Source organism: Bos grunniens, chromosome 3 (assembly GCF_055505025.1).
Source record: "Bos grunniens cultivar Pamir isolate PY7600 chromosome 3, Bosgru_T2T1.0, whole genome shotgun sequence".
NCBI classification, from domain to species: Eukaryota; Metazoa; Chordata; class Mammalia; order Artiodactyla; family Bovidae; genus Bos; species Bos grunniens.
In genome coordinates, this window is record NC_141167.1 from 102,941,763 (window position 1) to 102,962,600 (window position 20,838).

The 20,838-nt window shown below is 44.0% G+C and overlaps 1 protein-coding gene across 1 annotated transcript; it reads right to left on the reverse strand.

The window, feature by feature from the left end:
• On the reverse strand, positions 1 to 7,633 carry TCHH (trichohyalin). Its single transcript, XM_086392738.1, has 3 exons — positions 7,582 to 7,633; positions 5,902 to 6,067; positions 1 to 5,308 (listed from the first exon to the last, which is right to left on the reverse strand). Exons 2-3 carry the CDS (start codon positions 6,037 to 6,039, stop codon positions 1,025 to 1,027), a joined length of 4,422 nt encoding a protein of 1,473 aa, XP_086248864.1. The 5' UTR covers positions 6,040 to 6,067; positions 7,582 to 7,633; the 3' UTR covers positions 1 to 1,024.
• Positions 7,634 to 20,838: the final 13,205 nt, after the last annotated feature.

Consider the following 20,838-nt stretch of genomic DNA (forward strand, 5'->3'; position numbering starts at 1 on the left):
TAATTGCCAAAATATTTATTATTATTATTTTTTACACAGTCCAATAATTTTAACATGTCTCCAAGGTAGTATCAGTAGGGCTCAAAGGATTGTGGGCTGACAGGGCTTGTCAAAGGGCCTCTAGGGACTTGCCCTTCTGTCCACAAAACTTCCCTTTTCCCCACCCCCAAATGCTCTGTGATCTCTTGTTGGCTCTAGAGCAAGACAGATGTTTACAGGATCCTGAGCAGGTCCCTTCTCAGCTAAAATTAACAAAGGCAGTAATATTCTCAAGCTCATCCAACACTGGGGGAAAGGAACTGAATGCTACAGACTACAGCAGACATGGTTTTAAAGTTTGAGCTCTGGAGTTGTTTGAGAAACACCTTGCTTTTGCTTCATGATATTTTAAGTATTTATGGAGTTAAATGTAAAAGAAATCTAATTCCAAGTCTTATATATATTTCTTCCAATTATGGGCTGAATTCAGTGACTCTTTCTGGAGAAGCCATTCCTCCTGCACTATTCAGGGGTTTTTGAAAAAATTCAGTCCCCTTGCAGAATCTGTGCTAATTATGCCACAAAAAGTGGGACGCTATTTGGAGATAAATATTAACATAATTTAGGCCCAGAAAGAAATATCAACTTGAACATAAAAAATATCTGAGCTCTCTACAAGATGGGTCAATAAAAAAGCTGACCCATTCTTTTGAATCTCAAATGGACATACTATCTTTGTTACTTCTGAAAGCAATGAATGAACGTGTTCCCCAAACAAAATTCCTTAAACAAATTAAATGGCTTTTATGGTTTTTAAAAATGCACACCACATCTGCACCAAAGAGCAAAGACATCCTAAAGAACTATTTAAGAAAGAATAAAAGGCAGAAGTACAAAGCACATGAAAAAGTACAGATTAAGATTTTGTAAAAAAGAGTTATTCTAACACCAGAGTTTTCCCACAACCAGAGTCATTTGGTACTCAGTGATTCTCATTTTCCTTTGCTCGAAGCTTCGGCAGGTGTCGGGATTTGGCAGCATCTCTTTAAGGGCGGTACTGGGATCTCTGCTCTTGGATGTACTCGTAGAGCGGACTGGAGCGCACTGGGGCACTGGCAAACTGCCGCTTGCCAGCCTCCAGGACCTGCCGGCGGCCCTTGTCTTCCTCCCACACTTGGCGGCGGCTCTGCTGCACGTCGCGCTCTTGGCGAAGCCTCTGCTCCTCCTGCTGCTGGCGGCGGAGCTGTTCTTCTTCCCGGAATTTCCTCTCCTGCTCCTGGCGGCGTCTCTGCTCTTCTTGCCTCAATTCTTGTTCCTGACGACGCCTCTTCTCCTCCCTAGCAAACTGCTCCTCCGCCCGGTACTGCTGGTCTAGCTGCTGCCGGCGCCTCAGCTCTTCCTGCTCCTCGCGGTGCAGCTGCTCTTCTTGCTCGAGGAACTTCCTGTCCTGCTCCTGGACGCGGCGCTTCTCTTCCTCTCGCTCGCGCTGGAGGCTCTGCTCTTCCTCGAGGAACTTCCTGTCTCTCTGCCTCTGACGTCGCTGTTCTTCCTCTTGCTCGGCGCGCCTCAGTTGTTCCTCCTGGGAGAAGACCCCCTCAAGTTCCTGACGGCGCAGCTGCTGTTCTTCCCTTTCTCTGAGGAGCTGTTCTTCTTCTTGGAACTTTCTGTCGCGCTCCTGGCTGCGCAGTTCTTCTCTCTGCTGCAGGAGTTGTTCTTCCTCACGGAACTTTCTGTCGCGCTCCTGGCGAAGTTGTGGCTCGCGCTCCTGGCGGCGCAGTCCTTCTCTTTGCTGCAGGAGCTGTTCTTCCTCACGGAACTTTCTGTCGCGCTCCTGGCGGCGCAGCTGTTCTTCCCTTTCTTGCAGGAGCTGTTCCTCCTCACGGAACTTTCTGTCGCGCTCCTGGCGGCGCAGCTGTTCTTCCCGTTCTTGCAGGAGCTGTTCCTCCTCACGGAACGTTCTGTCACGTTCCCGGCGAAGTTGTGGCTCGCGCTCCTGGCGGCGCAGTTCTTCTCTTTGCTGCAGGAGCTGTTCTTCCTCACGGAACTTTCTGTCGCGCTCCTGGCGGCGCAGCTGTTCTTCCCTTTCTTGCAGGAGCTGTTCCTCCTCACGGAACTTTCTGTCGCGCTCCTGGCGGCGCAGCTTTTCCTTTTCTTGCAGGAGCTGTTCCTCCTCACGGAACTTTCTGTCGCGTTCCTGGCGAAGTTGTGGCTCGCGCTCCTGGCGGCGCAGTTCTCTTTCCTGCAGGAGCTGTTCCTCCTCACGGAACTTTCTGTCGCGCTCCTGGCGGCGCAGCTGTTCTTCCCGTTCTTGCAGGAGCTGTTCCTCCTCACGGAACGTTCTGTCACGTTCCCGGCGAAGTTGTGGCTCGCGCTCCTGGCGGCGCAGTTCTTCTCTTTGCTGCAGGAGCTGTTCTTCCTCACGGAACTTTCTGTCGCGCTCCTGGCGGCGCAGCTGTTCTTCCCTTTCTTGCAGGAGCTGTTCCTCCTCACGGAACTTTCTGTCGCGCTCCTGGCGGCGCAGCTTTTCCTTTTCTTGCAGGAGCTGTTCCTCCTCACGGAACTTTCTGTCGCGTTCCTGGCGGCGCAACTGTTGTTCCCTTTCCTGCAGGAGCTGTTCCTCCTCATGGAACTTTCTGTCGCGTTCCTGGCGAAGTTGTGGCTCGCGCTCCTGGCGGCGCAGTTCTCTTTCCTGCAGGAGCTGTTCCTCCTCACGGAACTTTCTGTCGCGCTCCTGGCGGCGCAGTTCTTCTCTTTCCTGCAGGAGCTGTTCCTCCTCACGGAACTTTCTGTCGCGCTCCTGGCGGCGCAGCTGTTCTTCCCGTTCTTGCAGGAGCTGTTCCTCCTCACGGAACTTTCTGTCGCGTTCCTGACGGCGCAGTTCTTTTCTTTCCTGCAGGAGCTGTTCCTCCTCACGGAACTTTCTGTCGCGTTCCTGGCGGCGCAGCTGTTCTTCCCTTTCTCTCAGGAGCTGTTCTTCGCGGAATTTTCTGTTTCGTTCTTGGCGTAGCTGTTGCTCGCGTTCCAGGAGGCGCAGCTGCTGTTCCTCTTCGCGGAACTTTCTGTCGCGTTCCTGGCGGCGCAGCTGTTCTTCCCTTTCCTGCAGGAGATGCTCTTCCTCACGGAATTTTCTGTCTCGTTCCTGGCGGCTCAGTTGTTCTTCCTCGCGGAATTTTCTATCTCGCTCCTGGCGTAGCTGTTGCTCGCCTTCCAGGCGGCGGAACTTTCTGTCTTCTTCCAGATAGCGTATTTTCTCCTCTCTTTCCCCTTTCAGCAGCTGTTCTTCCTCTCGGAATTTCCTATCTCGCCTTTCGGTTTCCTTTTGCTGCTCTCGCTCCAGCAGTTGTTCAGCTGGGAATTGCCTGTCACGCTTTTGCCGGCTCCTCCTCTCTTGTTCGCGTTCTCTTTTCTCTTCTTGTTCATCCTGCAGGGGGCGCCGATCCTGCTGGAATTGACTCTGCTGCACCCGGGAATCATCCAGTGGCCAGCTCTTTTCTTTGTTCTCTCGGTGTTTGGCGTAAACCCTGTTATTACGAACTTCATTTTGGTGCTGATCCTCATCCCGGAATTGCCTCTTCCTGTCCAGGCGCTGCAGCTCCTCCTCCTCTAGCTGTCTCTCGAGCTCCTGGCGCCTCCTTTTCTCACATTCCTCTCTCTGCAGCTGCTGCTCCTCTCTGTGCAGTCGCTCTTCCTCCCGCAGCAGCTCCTCTTCCCGATATTGTGTTTCCCGCTCTTGGCGCCTCTTCTCTCTCTGCAGCTGCTCCTCTTCCCGCTGCAGCTCCACCTTCTCTAGATACTGTCTCTCGCGCCCCTGAAGCCTCTTCTCACGTTCCTCTCTCAGCAGCTGCTTCTCTCTCAGCAGTCGGTCTTCCTCCCGCTGCAGCTCCTCCTCCTCGAGATACTTCCTCTCGAGCACCTGGCGCCTCTTCTCGCGTTCCTCTCTCTGCAGCTGCTCCTTCTCTCTCTGCAGTCGCTCTTCCTGCCGCTGCAGCTCCTCCTTCTCGAGATACTGCCTCTCACGCTCCTGGCGCCTCTTCTGGTGTTCCTCTCTCTGCAGCTGCTCCTCTTCCTGCAGCTCCACTTTCTCTAGATACTGCCTCTCGCGCTCCTGGCGCCTCTTCTCGCGTTCCTCCCTCAGCAGCTGCTCCTTCTCTCTCTGCAATCGCTCTTCCTGCCGCTGCAGCTCCTCCTTCTCGAGGTACTGCCTCTCGCGCTCCTGGCGCCTCTTCTCTCGTACCTCTCTCTGCAGCTGCTCCTCCTCCTGCAGCTCCACTTTCTCTAGATACTGCTTCTGGGGCTCCTGGCGCCTCTTCTCGCGTTTCTCTCTCTGAAGCTGCTCCTCTCTCTGCACCTGCTCCTCCTCCTGCTTTAGTCGCTCTTCCTCCCTCTGCAGCTCCACTTCCCGATACTGCCTTTCTCGCTCCTGGCGCCTCTTCTCCCGCTGCAGCTGCTCCTCTTCAAGCCGCAGCTGCCCTTCCTCCCTCACCTGCTCCCGTTGAGCTGGCTTGGCGTACAGTGTGTAGCGGCGTCTCTGGCTTTCCTCCTCTAGTTGCCACTTCCAGTTCTGGTCGTAGCGCTGCTCTTCCTTGCGTCGTTGCCTCTCCTGGTCTTCTTGAAGGCTCTGCACCTCCTCGCGGATCTGCTGCTCCTGCTGTCTCTCGAGCAGCTCCTGCTCCTTGCGCCGCAGCTCCTGCTCCCGCCTCTCCTGCTCCAAGAGCCGCTCCTCGCGCCCGCGCCTCTGCTTTTGCAGTTGCTGCTCTTCCTCCAGACGCTCCCTCTGGAGCTCCTGAGTCTCCCGCCTTTGGAGCTGCACTTCTTCCTGGCGCTCCCGCAGCTCTCCTCTTTGCCGCTGTTGCTGTTCCACCTGGAGGCGCTGTCGTTCCCGTTGCTCCTGCCTCTCGAAACTTTGCTCTCGGCTCAGAAGCTCCTCTGGCTCCCGACCCTTGGGCCTTTGCTGCAGCTCTTCCTCCTCACCACACTCTTCTTGTTTTCTCCTTTGCAGCCTCTGCTCACGTCTTACTTGCTGCTCCCTCAGCTCCTCTTCCTCAGCGAGCTCCTCCAGTTCCTGCCTCTTCAGCCTGCGTTCTTCTTGTTGTCTGTTTTGGGGCTCGAATCTCCTTTGGTCTTCCCTCCTGCGATCTTGTAACGGGTTTCCCTTTCCCTCACACTTGGCTTCCTTCTCATTTAGCCCCGAGGCCTGGCCGAGAGCATAATAACAAGCTGCAGCCACTTTGAAAACGATCGCGAGGAATTCATGGAAATCGATTAGCCCGTCACGGTCGCGATCCTGAAGTTCCAGGACCAGGTCTACCGTTTCTGGGTCGTGTGGTCTCTGAAAAAGAAATCAAAACTTTTACAATGTACTATTTACAGGTAGTAAACTTCCACACACACACTGCATATTTTATAATATGTTGGTACTCAAAAGACATTAAGAACAATTAGAGAAACACTCAGTTGTATGGAGTCTTGTCCGCATGTAAAACGTGAACAACCTAATTTTAAAGCATACATTCATTGGAAATTTTTGCGTCTTATAATTTAATGCTGATCAAAAGAATACAAGTTATAGCTGGATAAATAAGAATGAATTCATCCTCAAGAGAGAAAGCAGTGGAAATGTATGAAGATTTGCAGCAGCCATTTCTGTCTGAAATAGCCAGTATGCTGATTTGATTTTTATCCCATGTTTGAAAACAGAACAAAACATTTGCAGAAATGCCATTTTACTAGAGAAGAGCCTGATTAAATAATTAAGTAACTAATTAATTACCTTCAGACTCAGACATGAATGGGGAATATGGTGTAGAACTGTCATGGCTATAAATGAATATAAAGTCACCATTCCTTGCTCTGGTCTCTCCTGAGAAGAAATTTCATAGCTCTAAATCAGTAGAGAAATTTCCTTTTCTTGTTATTTCTTACCCGAAGGATATCTCCAAATTCCCTCTCAAGTAGATTCTTCAGGTCTTTCTTGCTTAGTGTTGTCCCATCACAATCATGTGAGGCATATTGATTGAAAATTTTAGTGATATTAAAGATGCTTCTCAGAAGTGGAGACATTTTTTTCTTCCTTCAAATTCAAGTAAACCTAGAACAATAAAATTGGATTCAGAATAAAACTCTGTTTCTGATCTTGGGGAGGCTTTCTCCACAGTTTCAGGCAGATCCCTAAATAATTTGACTTTACCAAAGTATTTTCAACTGGGACTTTCAAAGCATTTTAAAATCTTTGAATATGGCTCAGTTGGTAAAGAATCTGCCTGCAACACAGGAGACCCTGGTTCGATCCCTGGGTGGGGAAGATCCCCTGGAGAAGGAAATGGCAACCCATTCCAGTACTCTTGCCTGGAGAGTTACATGGAAAAGGAGCCAGTCAGGCTACAGTTCATGGGATCACAAGGCTTTGGACACGACTGACTGACATTCACTTTCATGTAGTGCTTATAAAAGGGAAGAGATTCTGAAAAATTTCAAGCCAGGCACGCATCTCAGGCTATCCTGTAGTTAGCTTTTGATTTTCTACCCAGTTTGTATTATCCATATCCTTTCTCTTTCTTCCTATTCCCTAGTGTTTTTCAAATCAGACTGAAGATTGTAGATATTTAGATTTGATAGGTTGCTACTCAAGAATTTTCCTCTAAGACTGAGCAAAGCGGCTACGTGAAAACCAAAAAGTGAAGGATCTTAAAATGGATAAGTAAACCTAATTGTAGCAGCAAAACTGGAACAATAAAAAGGGGATGTGGATTAGTTCCTAACTGTATATAGTCCTTTAGAGATCTAGAAGTATAATTTGTAAGTCACCAGCTCTTAAGTACTACTTCCTAGTCAAAGGTGGTATTGTAATATTTAGATATATCAATGCAGAAAACAAAGTTCATATTATTAGCCTTAATTCTTATGTATTACAAGTATTCAATCATTGTAAGTTTCTGTTAGGTGCTTTCTGATTGGCTGCCAGATTTGATGAGTCAGACTGAACCTGGAAAGCTGGCTTCTTTAGTTGCTTCTCAACTTCAATACCTCAGGTACCATAACCACATGAGCATAGTCCATATTGGGTAGAAGCAATATAAAGAGGAGAACTGAGGGCTGGCAAACTTTTTTTAGGAAGATGAGCCACATCAGTCATATATGACCATCCTCCAACCCCTAATGTCCAAACAAACCTATAGAGTTAAGTGCTCCATAGAAAGATGGCATGGAGTTAGTAGGAATTAGGTATATCTGTCGGTATATCTCCTCCTCCCATGGACGGAGGAGCCTGGTAGGCTGCAGTCCATGGGGTCACTAAGAGTCAGGCACAACTGAGCAACTTCACTTTCACTTTTCCCTTTCATGCATTGGAGAAGGAAATGGCAACCCACTCCAGTGTTCTTGCCTGGAGAATCCCAGGGATGGGGGAGCCTAGTGGGCTGCTGTCTATGGGGTCGCACAGAGTCGGACACGACTAAAGTGACTTAGCAGCAGTAGGAGCAGGTATATCTGTAAGATACTGATGCTAACTGTCACATAGACCCTCCTTAACCCCCCCCAACATCTACAACATCTGGAAAATGAAGAATCGTACAGAAGAACATGATCCCACCGAATGGGACTTACCCACTTCACCAGAGGAAGAGGTCAAGTGCTCGCTGACACTGCTGGCAGGTGTACTGAACAGCTGGGAGCTGGGCCTTTTATAGAGGTTTTAATTGTGCCCTGAAGAACAACTTAGAAAGGAGACACCCACTCTGTGGGATGGCCTGATTCATTTCTAACCAAGCCCAGCTCCACCTCTGTCTCCACGAATGACTTGTTTATCTTGCTGTTTGCTCACGTAGCTCTTTGGCACGAGGTTCACAGACCTTTCTTCCTGACAGAGTACTGGCTCCACCTAACATGAAAGGATAGAATATTTGGCAGAATCTCTATTTTTCCTTAATTGTTAAAATTAAATAAATTCATGTTCAGAATCTTAGTTAATTGCAATTTCATTACAAAGTAGTGACCTGTAAACCATTTACTTTATAAAAGATATAAATTCTAGGCTGAGGTTAAACAGAAATTTTGGCATAAACTAATGAGACCCAGATGATTTCTTTCCGGGATATGACAGTCCATGGGGAACTGCCTGAGACCATTCCAGGTCAACAAGAGTTTGTAAGGAACTAGTTTTAATTTCTTCTCTAAAAATGCTGGTGGGAAAACATTTGCATCTATATTCTTTAGTCTTATGATTTTCCTACAGATTGGAGATCATGTCCTTAGTAAATAATTTTTAAGGGTACTTAAAAATATGTTTTCATCAAATTGTTCATAAGAGAACTTTAAATCTGTGAAATGTTATTATTAGTGATATTCTATCTAAATGAAATTTGCTCATTTCTGTTTTCATTAGCATATTGATGCCCCTGGAGGAAAAGAGCTGGTGTAATGCATTATTGTAGATATAGTCATCTTGTTCAGCCCCAGTTACTGATGATTATGACACCTAAACACTTAAGTCTGGCTCTCGTGGAAGCACATTAAGGTAATCAGTCATTCTGACCCATTATGTTTGTCAGGGGTTTCTCAACTCTGGCGATCATTTGCAAATATCAGCATTGTTTTATTGTAAGAACCTGAATTTTATCCCTGGTTGACTCTCACCCTTACATTTCAGACAGTATGAAACTTTGGTTTGTAATAGGTTTATGGAGACTATTAAATGATTCAGTGGTTTTTGGCATTTCTCTCTCTTCCTTTGTCCAACAGAGGCAAGTATAGGTTTTTTGAATTTTGATGAGACTTTGTAGGATCCTCCAATGGGATATGAAGATTTGGGACCTGAGTCCTGATGGCTGTATTTTAATGTTCAAGTTGGTCTGAATGATAGTGATCTTGAATTCAATTCATCCCTTCCCTTGTTGCTATCCTGGAAGTGGGGTGAAGAGGAAAGTGGAATTGATTGGCAATGGGAAGACAGTTGTAAGCCTGGTTCAATTTTTCATCCTTAAGGACTTCAGCATCAATGTCTGTGATCTAAAGGTTCTCTTAGAACTGTCACCACTTCTTGGACTCAGCAAACTTGCTGTAGCAGCTCCTTAGTGAAGAATGAAGATATCTCTTTTTGACTTCTATTTAGGGTTTTATAGAGTTCTTTTCGGAGAAGGCAGTGGCACCCCACTCCAGTACTCTTGCCTGGGAAATCCCATGGATGGAGGAGCCTGATAGGCTACAGTCCATGGGGCCGCTAAGAGTTGGACACGACTGAGCAACTTCACTTTCACTTTTCACTTTCATGCATTGGAGAAGGAAATGGCAACCCACTCCAGTGTTCTTGCCTGGAGAATCCCAGGGACAGAGGAGCCTGGTGGGCTTCCATCTATGGGGTCGCACAGAGTCGGACACGACTGACGTGACTTAGCAGCAGCAGCAGCAGAGTTCTCTTAATCTTTGAATTCTAAGATGGAATCATCATGAGCACTATATACACTGTAACCACAAACCATCACAGAACCTCTGTATCTCACAGAGGGTAATAGCCCTTTTTATGGGTGTCTTTCAAGGAGTTCCCTTGACAAACCTTGCCTTATGTCTGATTCTGTTTTTATCTGCTTGTGTGATCTGTTACGGGACCTCAGCCCAGGTGGTGGGATGCATTTGTATGATTTCATTACACTTCTATAGTCAATACACTCAAAAAAGGACTGGACATTTATTAGGTTCTAAGAGAATAAAGGGAAAATATTAATCATCTAGTGGATCTTTCCTGTAGCTCAGATGGTAAAGAATCTGCTTGCAATGCAAGAGACCCGGGTTTGATCCACTCCAGTATTCTTGCCTGGAGAATCGCATAGACAGAGGAGCCTGGTGGGCTATCTTCTGTGGGGTTGCAAAGAGTCGGACATGACTGAGCAACTCACACATCAATCATCTAAAATAGTTGAACAAGAAGAAACAAATATAGAAGCAAACCCAAAAGGAAGATGCTTCTGAACATCCTTGAGAAAGTTGTTGCAATTGTATTCACAGTAACAGAAAAAACTCTTCACCACTCTGAATGAATCTAAATCTTAAATTCAGTGGTGGCTCTCTTCAGTTCAGTTCAGTCACTCAGTCCGACTCTTTTCGACCCCATGGACCATAGCCTTCCAGGCTCCTCTGTCCATGGGATTCTCCAGGAAAGCATACTGGAGTGGATTGCCATTCCCTTCTCAGTTCAGTGGCTCTCTTACCTACTTTGTTTAAAGTCAGTACAATGTGAGAGAAAATATTTAAAAACCTGAACACACCTAAGAGAACTAGCCTCTCTTCCTTGCTGTTCTCAGTCCATTATCAGAAACACTGTAAACAGGTTCAAACGCTAAATTGTAAAATCAAATTTGATATTCTAATGAAGTGATCCTCATTGTTATATAATGTTCTTGTATTTAAGAGTGTCATTAGTTTACAATATTATTTTAAAAGGACCTCCTGACATAATGCTTAGATAGGAAATGATTTTCTTTGCTTTCTCATTCCTTAAAAGGTTGGTAAATGTCAGAGAATGTAGAAAATTATCAATTCCTAACTTATTCATTCATTTTATTTTTTTTTAAAGACCAACTTGGAATCCTTGAAATGTGGCAATGTCACTCATTGTGATTCATTAAAAAAATTTTTTTTAAATCACCTGAAGATCTCTATATTCTTTGTAGGCAAAAAGTCTCTTTATATTTATTTTATAGACTGGAGACTGAGAGGTCAGAGAATGTCAGTGACTGGCCCAAGAATGATCCAAGTGCCTGTGCTCAGTTCTGCAAAAATGTTCCTTTTTATCAAGGGTTAATGATGGTAAGTTCAGAGCGCAGCTGCAGTGTTGTACTGTTTCTTGGCTTTGAGATTTGAACTCTTTAAGAAGAATTGAAAAGAGATTATAAACTTATATCACTCAGATGCTTTATAATTATTAGATCAATCACGAAGCCTCATCTATGCTAAAATCTTTGGATGTGGAGCTCTGTTGGAGTAACAGACAGAGAACTGAGATGGTCTTAGGTTTTTCCAGAGATAGAGACCACAGAACCCATTTTCTCAACCCAGAAAAAGTAGATAATGTATTTGACATTCTGTGGCATTCTAGCAGAACCAAGTTCTGTCTTGGCCTTATTGGAGAAATCACCAAAATGAAAATTTAGGTAAAACAGTGAAAATTCTACTGTCATCCTCAGTCTAATGGGCGTCTCCAAAACCCAGTGTGAGCCATGATGTGGATTCTGGGAAAATATCTAAGTAGGATAATTTTAGATGGCTTTAAAGAAAGTAAGTTTCATTGGTAAGTTCTATAAACATTTTTTCAGTGAAGACTTTTTCTTTAAAATTATATGTTAAACCTTTCAAATTTTCCTGTTGTTTCTTTTTATTCAATGACCTATCCCCTGGAACCCCACCTCTGCCAGTCCAAAACCTAATATATTTTCTTTGAGGCCCCACACAAGTTCCATCTACTCCCAAAACCTTGCTTGACCTTTATACATAATGATCTTACAATTGAAAATTTTTTCCAGAGCATGCTTAGTCAGCATCATATAACCTAGCACTAGTTAATGTGTAATTTCCATACTTTTCTCTAATTTAATGGGTGCTTGTTTTGTCTTCTTCATTAGGTTTTAAGTTCCTTGAAGGCAATGCAGTATCTATTATTTCCTCTAAGTGTTTAGTAAAATCCTGGCTGATATGGAACAGTTTTATTGCATTACAGCAGTTTAAATGGCCAGCAAGTCAGAATGAGATGAGTGGCTTGATTTGAGATGGAGTTCTGGCAGTTGGGGTGGTGGCTTGGGGATGAGGGCATATACCATAATGGGAGTCAGCCCTTCTGGGGCCTCTCTCAAGTTTCGCCACTTTACAGGACAGATGACAGAGAAGCATTACGCCACCCCTTTCGGCCTTCCCCCCGTGCCCATCACTTCACCCCCTGTTAAACAAGGAGCTGATATGAATCCCTTCCTCAGAGGGGGAGCTGTGGTAATTACAGCTTGTAAAGCATTTTGTGATTCTTAGATATAACAGGGCTAATTATGATCGTTAATAATTCTTAATTTTTATCTTCTTCAAGGTAAATTATCCGTACTTTAATTATACCCCCACCCTGGTGATAATTACACCTCTGAGAGTCAGCAGATGCTTTCATCTTACATCATGCCTTACATGGTGACGGGGTGTGAGTGCCCAGAGAGAGCACTTCCACCTTGGGCCCACTCCTGATGGCACCCAGAGGAGCGGAGGGTTCCTGGCTTTCTTTGTCATCATGCTGGCCATAGATTGCAGAATTGTATCTTTGTCTTAACCAGCAGGACAGAGCTTTGGAATTTGTCAAAAGACATACTGAATGGGAAATACAAACTTAATTTTTGTAATATGGTGAACACACTCTGCATGAAGGAAGCAGATGTTTTTGATCGGACTGTGGAAACTTTCTGATATCTGTTATAAAAACGTTCACAGCTACCATGTGAAAGAAGGGCCATAGTTCCTCAAAGGCAGAGATACTATATGACATTCTCTATTCTGGGACTTAGATGTGTTTCTGATAAAATGGTAAGTCACTCTTTGGGATGAGATAAGAGGATATAAGTCTAGAGAACTTAAAAAATTATTTTGAGGGAGAGGTTTTGTTTCTGACAGCAAAGCATAACATAAAGGAGATTAGGAGTTGAGGCTTCACACTCAGCAGATGTCTTAGGTCGTGGGACTAAAAGTCATGGCCTCTCAGATGTGGAAAAGAGCACTGTCAGCACAGGCACTGCCAGTCTGGCTTGGAATGTTTTCTCCAGGTGCTGGTGTTCAGTAATCACTGTGTCATGATAAATTTATTGAGTCCTAATCTCGAGTGTTTCAGTGTCCTGAATCACAGCTTATGTCTGACAGAAGGATGGTGATGGAATGGGGATGGAATGGGGTTCAGGTGATGATCAGAATTTTTAGTGGGTTTCATCTGACCCTTCCCTTTCAAAGGGGCTCATGCTTCTCTGAATTCCACCTTCCCCTTCCTCTCCTGCATCCTTTTTTTAGTTGTTTTCCTTTCCTCATTTCTTTGTGTCTTCTCCTTTAAAAAATTCCTTTTCTCCATCCCATACTCAAAACCACTCTGGTAGAGAAATAGGATTGGGTTGAAGGGACTTCGGGAGGGGGGCACAAGGTAAGGTCCTTGTCCCCTTGCTTTAAGTGAGAATCTGAGTGAGTTCATAACATTAGTGGAGGAACAGAAGTCAGGCTGTGTGTGCATTTCTCTGTTCTTCCTGCAGTAGCCTCTTTAGATCCACAAGCATTTACTGAGTGCTTCCTATATAATAGCATCCCTAATTCTATGCCAGGCATGGTGCAAGACACTTCCTCCCAGAAGGTACTCCAACCCTGCCCCGATGGAGTGGGACATATTGTGGTATGAAAGGTTTAATTCCAAAGATGAGGTAATATTTGCTTGTATTTGCAGCTACTGTATGCTAAAAATTTTTCTCCAAAGGACATACAAAAAAACAATAACAGTGGTTACCTGTAGGGAGAGAGGTGGGGAAGTGTCTTTTTACTGTGTATTTTCTTATACATTTTGATATTTGAGCATGTAAATGTGTTACCTATTTAAAATATAAATACATTAAAAAGAAAAACAAAAGTTTAATTCCGATAGAAAAGAGATGAAACAAAGAGAAGATAAAAAGCAGAATAATATCAGAAATTTAAAAATTTATTCTAAGATAAACAAGAGCAGACATAGGAGAACTCCTAGGAGTCAATGTTTCTAGAAACAAGAGTATATTTTCTTTACTCATTTTATGTTGTACCTGATAGAATGCATGCATGCTTATTGCTCAGTCATGTCTGACTGTTTGTGACCCCACGGACTGTAGCCCACCAGGCTCTTCTATCCATGGGGTTCTCCAGGCAAGTATACTGGAGTGGGTAGCCATTCCCTTCCCCAGGGAATCTTCCTGACCCAGGGATCAAACCTGGGCCTTCTGCCTTGCAGGTGGATTCTTTATCGTCTAAAGAATCTCCGGATTCTTTAAGCCACCAGGGAAGGTCACCTGACAGAATATTCAGAGATTTTTTTTAAGTGCAGTGAAACTAAATGAAGTTTTAAAGCCTTAAAACTCACTAAAGTGATTGTACATAAGCTTTTTAGCTATTCTGTCAAATGTAATTGGAAATTTTCAAGTATTTTTCTTTGAGGCTTTTCCTTATCTGCAGATGGAGAGTGGATGCTGCTTCTCTGCGTGACTGACTAAGCTCCATCTACCCCTGGGCTCAGCTGACTTGCTGTCAGCTTTCAGCTGAGGGTTCTTCAATAAAGTCTCATCTATAACCACATTGTTTGAGAGCATTTCCCAAATTACAAGAAAAGTGCTTCTGGCAACACAACTTGGGTCTTTGAATTGAATCACTTCCTCTATCAATTCAGTTGCTCAGTTGCGTCCGACTCTTTGTGACCTCATGGACTGCAGCATACCAAGCTTCCCTGTCCATCACCAACTCCCGGAACTTGCTCAAACTCATGTCCATTAAGTTGGTGATACCATCCAACCGTCTCATCCTCTGTTGTTCCCTTCTCCTCTTGTCCTCCATCCTTCCCAGCATCAGGGTCTTTTCCAATGAGTCAGCTCTTCACATCAGATGGCCAAAGTATTGGAGCTTCAGCTTTAGCATCAGTCCTTCCAGTGAATATTCAGGACTGATTTCCTTCAGGATGGACTTGTTGGATCTTTGTGCAGTCCAAGGGATTTTCAAGAGTCTTCTCCAACACCACAGTTCCAAAGCATCAATTCTTCTGTACTCAGCTTTCTTTATAGTCCAACTCTCACATCCATACGTGACTACTGGAAAAACCATAGCTTTGACTAAATGGACCTTTGTTGGCAAAGTAATGTCTCTGCTTTTTAATATGCTGTCTAGGTTGGTCATAGCTTTTCTTCCAAGGAGCAAGTGTCTTTTAATTTCATGGCTGCAGTCACCATCTGCAGTGATCTTCCTCTATAGGTGTTATAAACGTGAAAAGGTTACAACCTCTCATAGGGCACAAGTTAGTTTTTCTGACATTAATATAATCTTCTTTTTCATTGCCAGTATATTTCAATATTAGATCTTGGGGTCCCTTTTGTACATTCCAGGGTGCGTACATTTTTGAATGTCTCTGACTACAAGTCCTAGAATAGTGATTGTGATTCAGATACCCCAGCCTGTCCCATGAATATCCACAGTGTCTGTGTGCATGCGTGCTAAGTAGCTTCAGTCAGGTCCAACTCTTTGTGAATATGGACCATAGCTGTCAGACTCCTCTGTCCATGGGATTCTCCAGGCAAGAATACTGGAGTGGGTTGCCGTGTGCTCCGCCAAGGGATCTTTTGGAACCTGCGTCACTTATGTTTCCTGCATTGGCAGGTGGGTTCTTTACCACTAATGCCACCTAGAAAGCCCCCCACAGTCTCTTACTATTCAGCTAATCAAAACTTTCACTGAACTTCCTGTTAAATGGAAGGTACTACACTAGGTTAAAGGGAGCATTATAGCACTGGCAAAGGTACCATCCTGGGCATTTAGAGAATATGAAGTAATTGTAAAGTCTGATTATAATACATAAGCATTCTACAGGTTAAAGAAGGAAGGTACCACTGCTGGCTAAAGAATCAGTTTGAGAGGGGTTCTGGGAGGAGATGGGGCTTATTCAGCATAAGTTGAGTGGGTATCAGGCAGGTCAAGTGGGAGGCATTACAGGCAATGTGAGGAAAGCTGGGGAATAGGAGTGGGCAAAGTATATTTTAAGAAAAGATGGCTGAGCTGTCGACTATCGTGGAGAGTACTCTCCACTATGGTGGAGATAAAGGGCTGTGTCTCCTTGGTCCTTTCAAGGAGTGACCTTATAGAGAGACGTTTGTTTTAACCATCCATCCATCAATTCACTGAGGAAAGAGTTGAACATAGTAGGATGTAGTTTCCGTGAACCTACATATCTGTTTTGTTTGCTGCTGTATTCCCAGTGCTTTATATAAAGCAAGTACTCAGGAAGTATTTGTTGACTGAAATAGTGAATACTTGAATTGAAATAGTTATACATAAGATGATATAAAAATTCCATGATCAGAAAATAATCCTATAAGAGTCCAGAAGAAGTCACTTTTTGATGGCAGATTAGGAAGAAGAGGGTGGGTAGAAAAGGAGTATGTGAGAGAAGTCTCAATGGACCATTGATAGGAGAAAGGACACAATTTTATTATTTTTTAAACCTTGCTCTGTGTATGGAATAGGTGGCTGGATTGTCAGGACACAAGTGGTGGGAGTAAGGATGAGGAGGGCAAGAGCAGTGACATTAAAATGAAGATCCTAGTTCTTCCTACCTTGGGCTGGGCAGTGATTTCTTTTGAATATTGAAACCAAAGGTTGTGAAAAAGAAATTATTTTTGCCAAGGGACTGGTTTCATATCTATATCTTAAAAAGAATTCCAGGAGTACCACCTGAGTCACTTTGAGCTTCCTCTGCTATTATTATTCAAACGAAGACTTGAACAAGCAGAATTTGCTTCAGTGAGGAAAACTCCCTGGGGCACCAGCCTAGGCAGGCTAAGTGGACTGGTTTTGCCCATATGTAGACAATAATTCATGAAGGAAGTCTCATCTTTTTAATCCAAGCATCTGTCATCTTTTAGCCTAATCTTCTGCATTCAGCATCATATAATCAAATCAGTCTAATCAAAATTAAAACAATTTTTAAATTGTACTCCAGTTGATTTACAATGTTGTGTTAGTTTCAGGTGTACAGCAAAGTGAATCAGTTTTACATATACATATATTCACTCTCCTTTAGATTTTTTCCCCATGTATGCCATTATAGAGTGAGTGAGGGAAAGTCTCTCAGTCGTGTCTGACTCTTTGCGACCCCATGGACTGTATAGTCTTTGGAATTCTCCAGGCCAGAATACTGGAGTGGGTAGCCTTTTCCTTCTCCAGGGGATCTTCCCAACCCAGGTGCCATGCATAGCAGGTAGATTCTTTGCCAGCTGAGCCACAAGGAAAGCCCCATGCCATTATAGAGCTACATGTAAAAGAATGAAATTAGAACACTCCCTAACACCAGACACAAAAATAAACTCAAAATGGGATTAAAAACCTAAATGTAAGGCCTAAATGTAATACTATAACACTTGTAGAGGAAAACATAGGCAGATCACTCTTGGACATAAATCGTAGTAAGATCTTTTTTGATCCACCTCCAAGAGTCATGAAAATAAAAACAAAAGTCTAAATCAAATTTATTAAGCATTGGTCCAGGTGCTGAGAACACAAACATGAAGTAGTGATACCTCTGTCCTACATCTCCAATTCAGTGGGGGGAATTGTAGTGGAGGCAGTGACAGAATGGTGAGAGTCTGTTTTCGTTTTTGTGATCATCACCATCATCACCGTCACCATCACTGGAAACCATATGTGATAGTAACTGCTGTCTGTTAGTTAGTTCTTAACCAATCCTGTGTAGTAAACATGATTATTTTCATTTTATAGATGGGGAAACTGAGACTTTGAGATGTTAGGCGACTTACCTGAGGTCAAAGAAGTTGGCAAGTGTCAGAGCTGGAATTTGAGTCCCAATCTACCTGGATTCTGTATGGATACCCATACTCTGTACCATCAGTAGTATTCCTTTAGTCCTTTGCTGCCAGTGTGGAGGCTACAGCACTTTGATATGGAAAGTGCCAGTTATAAGATCTCTTTACCATCTCCAACATAGTTCAGCTGACAGTTTGTCCCCTGTGATGTGATTAGGACGAACACATGCTGTACAGTGGGGAAGTCCTCTGCAGTGGGGGGTCAGTTTTCATGCAGGCGGTCTCCTCAGCCATAGTTATACAGAAGTTCATGATCTGTGATAGGAGGCTGGGAAAATCTTGTCTCCAGTGAAACGTGATGCTGATTAGACCAAGATGACTTGGCTTCAGCCATGTTTTTCACTTGCAACCTTGGTATGAAGAAGCCAGACTTGGCCGAGACCAGTTTGTGCAGCTAAAGGAGGCACTGGGGGTGAGAATGTCGTGTTATCAGATACCAGAGCAGTGACTACTACTTGTCATGTGCAGACCTTGCAGACTTCTAGACACAGCTTGATTATAATTATTAAGATTTTATGGGACACTGAATGTATTGCAAAGGATTTTACAGTCTTCTTTTTATGAGGTGTCCCCCATCCAGCCTATTCTGATGAAAGGGCTGCTGTCTCCACTTTTCAGATATAGAAACAGGGCCATGTCAAGGTTAAGTTCTCTGCCAGACATCACTCAGTGACTGAGCTGGGCTTTCAACTTGTTGGTTTGGTCAGATGTGGTCTGCTCCTTTGGGCCAATCTGTTGATGTGGAAACCATGGAAATTTAGAGCTCATGAAATAATACCTTGGGGGTCTGGAAGGTATTGATAGTAGGATATAGTCTTTGAAATGTGGTTTGTCTCCAGGGTGAATTTTGTTTTTTTGTGGCCAGAATTTGATGAATCAAAAGTAGAAAAGCTCCAGTCATTCCTATTTGCCTTCTGAGGTTCTCCCTTTTTTAATGTGTTAACTTTTCTTCTGTTCTCTATGAGAAGAAGTTAGTCTTAAATGCATGATTCCAAGTTCCAGGCACTTAGAGAAGGGTCCAGGTGGTAGGTGGTTAAGATCATGCTGATTACAGCCCACATGGAAAGCTCAAGATAGCTGTCTTTTGCTTGGATATGGCATTATGATACCTTTTGATTAGTCAAAGTACTGGTTTCGAGTATTTAGGTACTTAAGGTGCTATCATTAACTAAACTTAGGAACCAGGGGTTAAGCAAATTGAAAGAAGTTATTTATTTATTATTCTTATACAGCAGCGCTTCTCAAAGCCTCATGTGTATTGTGAGTTTCCAAAGGAGGACTCCAGTGTAACTGTATCTGAAACTCATGGGCCGTCAACTCCAATTTTTCCCCTTGACCTATCCTCTTGGTAGTGACATTCCGTAGAATATCCCTGTGGAAACTCGAGTTGAGAGATTCTCCAGCATATTCCATTCAGACAGGCAGCACAACATTCCCTTCCTTCTTTATGTGTCTCTTCATGGGGGTTCATTTTGTCCTGTGGAGTTAAGGGAGGAGAGGAAATACTCCCTTCAGAATATTCATGGGAAACAGGTGAACTATCTTCCTTAACGCATAAGCCTTCTAGACATGACCTTGTACCCAAGACCAGGAAATGAACCAGACATCTTCTGAACTGAACTTTTCTTTTTGGCCGTGGTCATTATGCCACCTGTAATGTAATAAGAGAGTTTTGATTATAGGTTATATGTTTGGGTGATAGTTACTATAGAGGTCTTGGGAGCATAGATCAAGTAGATTGTATCAAGTAGATATTATGAGCAGTATCTTAAAATCATTTATACCAATAATTTTTTAGCATACTAAGAATGGCCTCATTATCTCCACCAAATTTCTCTCCAGAACTGTGCATTTGTATCTTTTTCGTACATAATAGTGTCAGGGTGTAAGAATGTGTTATCTTTGTGCTCATTTGCTTCAGTTGTGTCTGATTCCTTGTGACTCCATGGATCATAGCCTGTCAGACTCCTCTGTCCATGGGATTTTCCCTGCAAGAATACTGGAGGGGGTTGCCATGCACTTCTCCAGGGGATCTTCCCAACCCAGGGATTGAACCCTCATCTCCTGAATCTCCTACATTCTTTACCCTTGGGCCACTGGGGAAACCCCAGTGTCTTCTTTAGGAAAAGTTAATTTTTAGGTAGATTATGGTTGCTTACATGGTAAATTGGGAGCTGTGTAGAGTCCCTGTTGTGGGCCCAGCTCAGACATTTGTCTTCTCTATGACCTTAGGTGAGTCAAAGTCTCTGGGCCCTGGGTGTCTGTCTATAAAATTAGGATAATGACTCCTACTTCCTCCCTCCTTCCTGGGGATGAGGGTGGTAGACCAAGTGAGATCATAAATGGTGAAGAGCTTTGAACTTACAGAAAAAAAATAAAAACCAAGAGAATTTTTAAGGACCTTCATGTTCTTTTCCCTCGCTTGACATCTAAATATAGAATCCTGTGAGCAGAGCCAGGAAGAAAGAAGTGAGGTCAGGAAAAAGCCCTGTGTGTGGAACTACCTAGTATGTAGAACTTCCCAAGGGCCTTCACCAGACTCCTATTTTCACAAAGTGTTACATGGAACATTGCCTTCCTTGGAAACACTGTGAAATGTTGTGAGGTTTGTGCTATTTGTACCTTGTCTGTCAATTGATAATCAGCTTTTATTACTGTGGGATATTCAGTCTGGTTATTTTATATATTTCTACAGTGTGTCAGGATTCAGGTAAAATCTTTTCATTAAACCTTGTCAGACACCTGCTTGCTGAAGTTCAGACACATTTGCTGGATATTCATCCTGTGGTTGGCTTTTTTTAACTGTGTGCTCAGGAAGTCTAGGACAGGTGCCTTAAGCTGTTCTTTTACTGAGATCATCAGATCTGGCATCTCAGTGGCCTTTTGCTGTGAGGAGTCTGAACCTTTTCAGCTTTTTGCTGTGCTTATATTTTTACAATGCCCATTTTTTCCTGAGGACAGATGGAGGCAGAACTTGGAAGGACTGGCCTGAGGCCACAGGATGACTCATGAGCACAAGAGAGTTGGAGGGATGTGAGTGAGAGGTTCTCCTCCCCTAACCTCACTTCCAGACCCTACACCATCCAGCCCATTTCCTCCCATGACGTTGCCTGCTTGCAAATTGGGTTCCAAAGCTTTTTTGTTGCCTTCACCCATCCACTGTGAGTCTTTGATGTACTTCGTTTATCTAAGGCACCATTTAGCCATCTCCTGTGGTTCTCACTCGGTAGCAAAGAATTTCCCACCTCTCTCTTTTCTA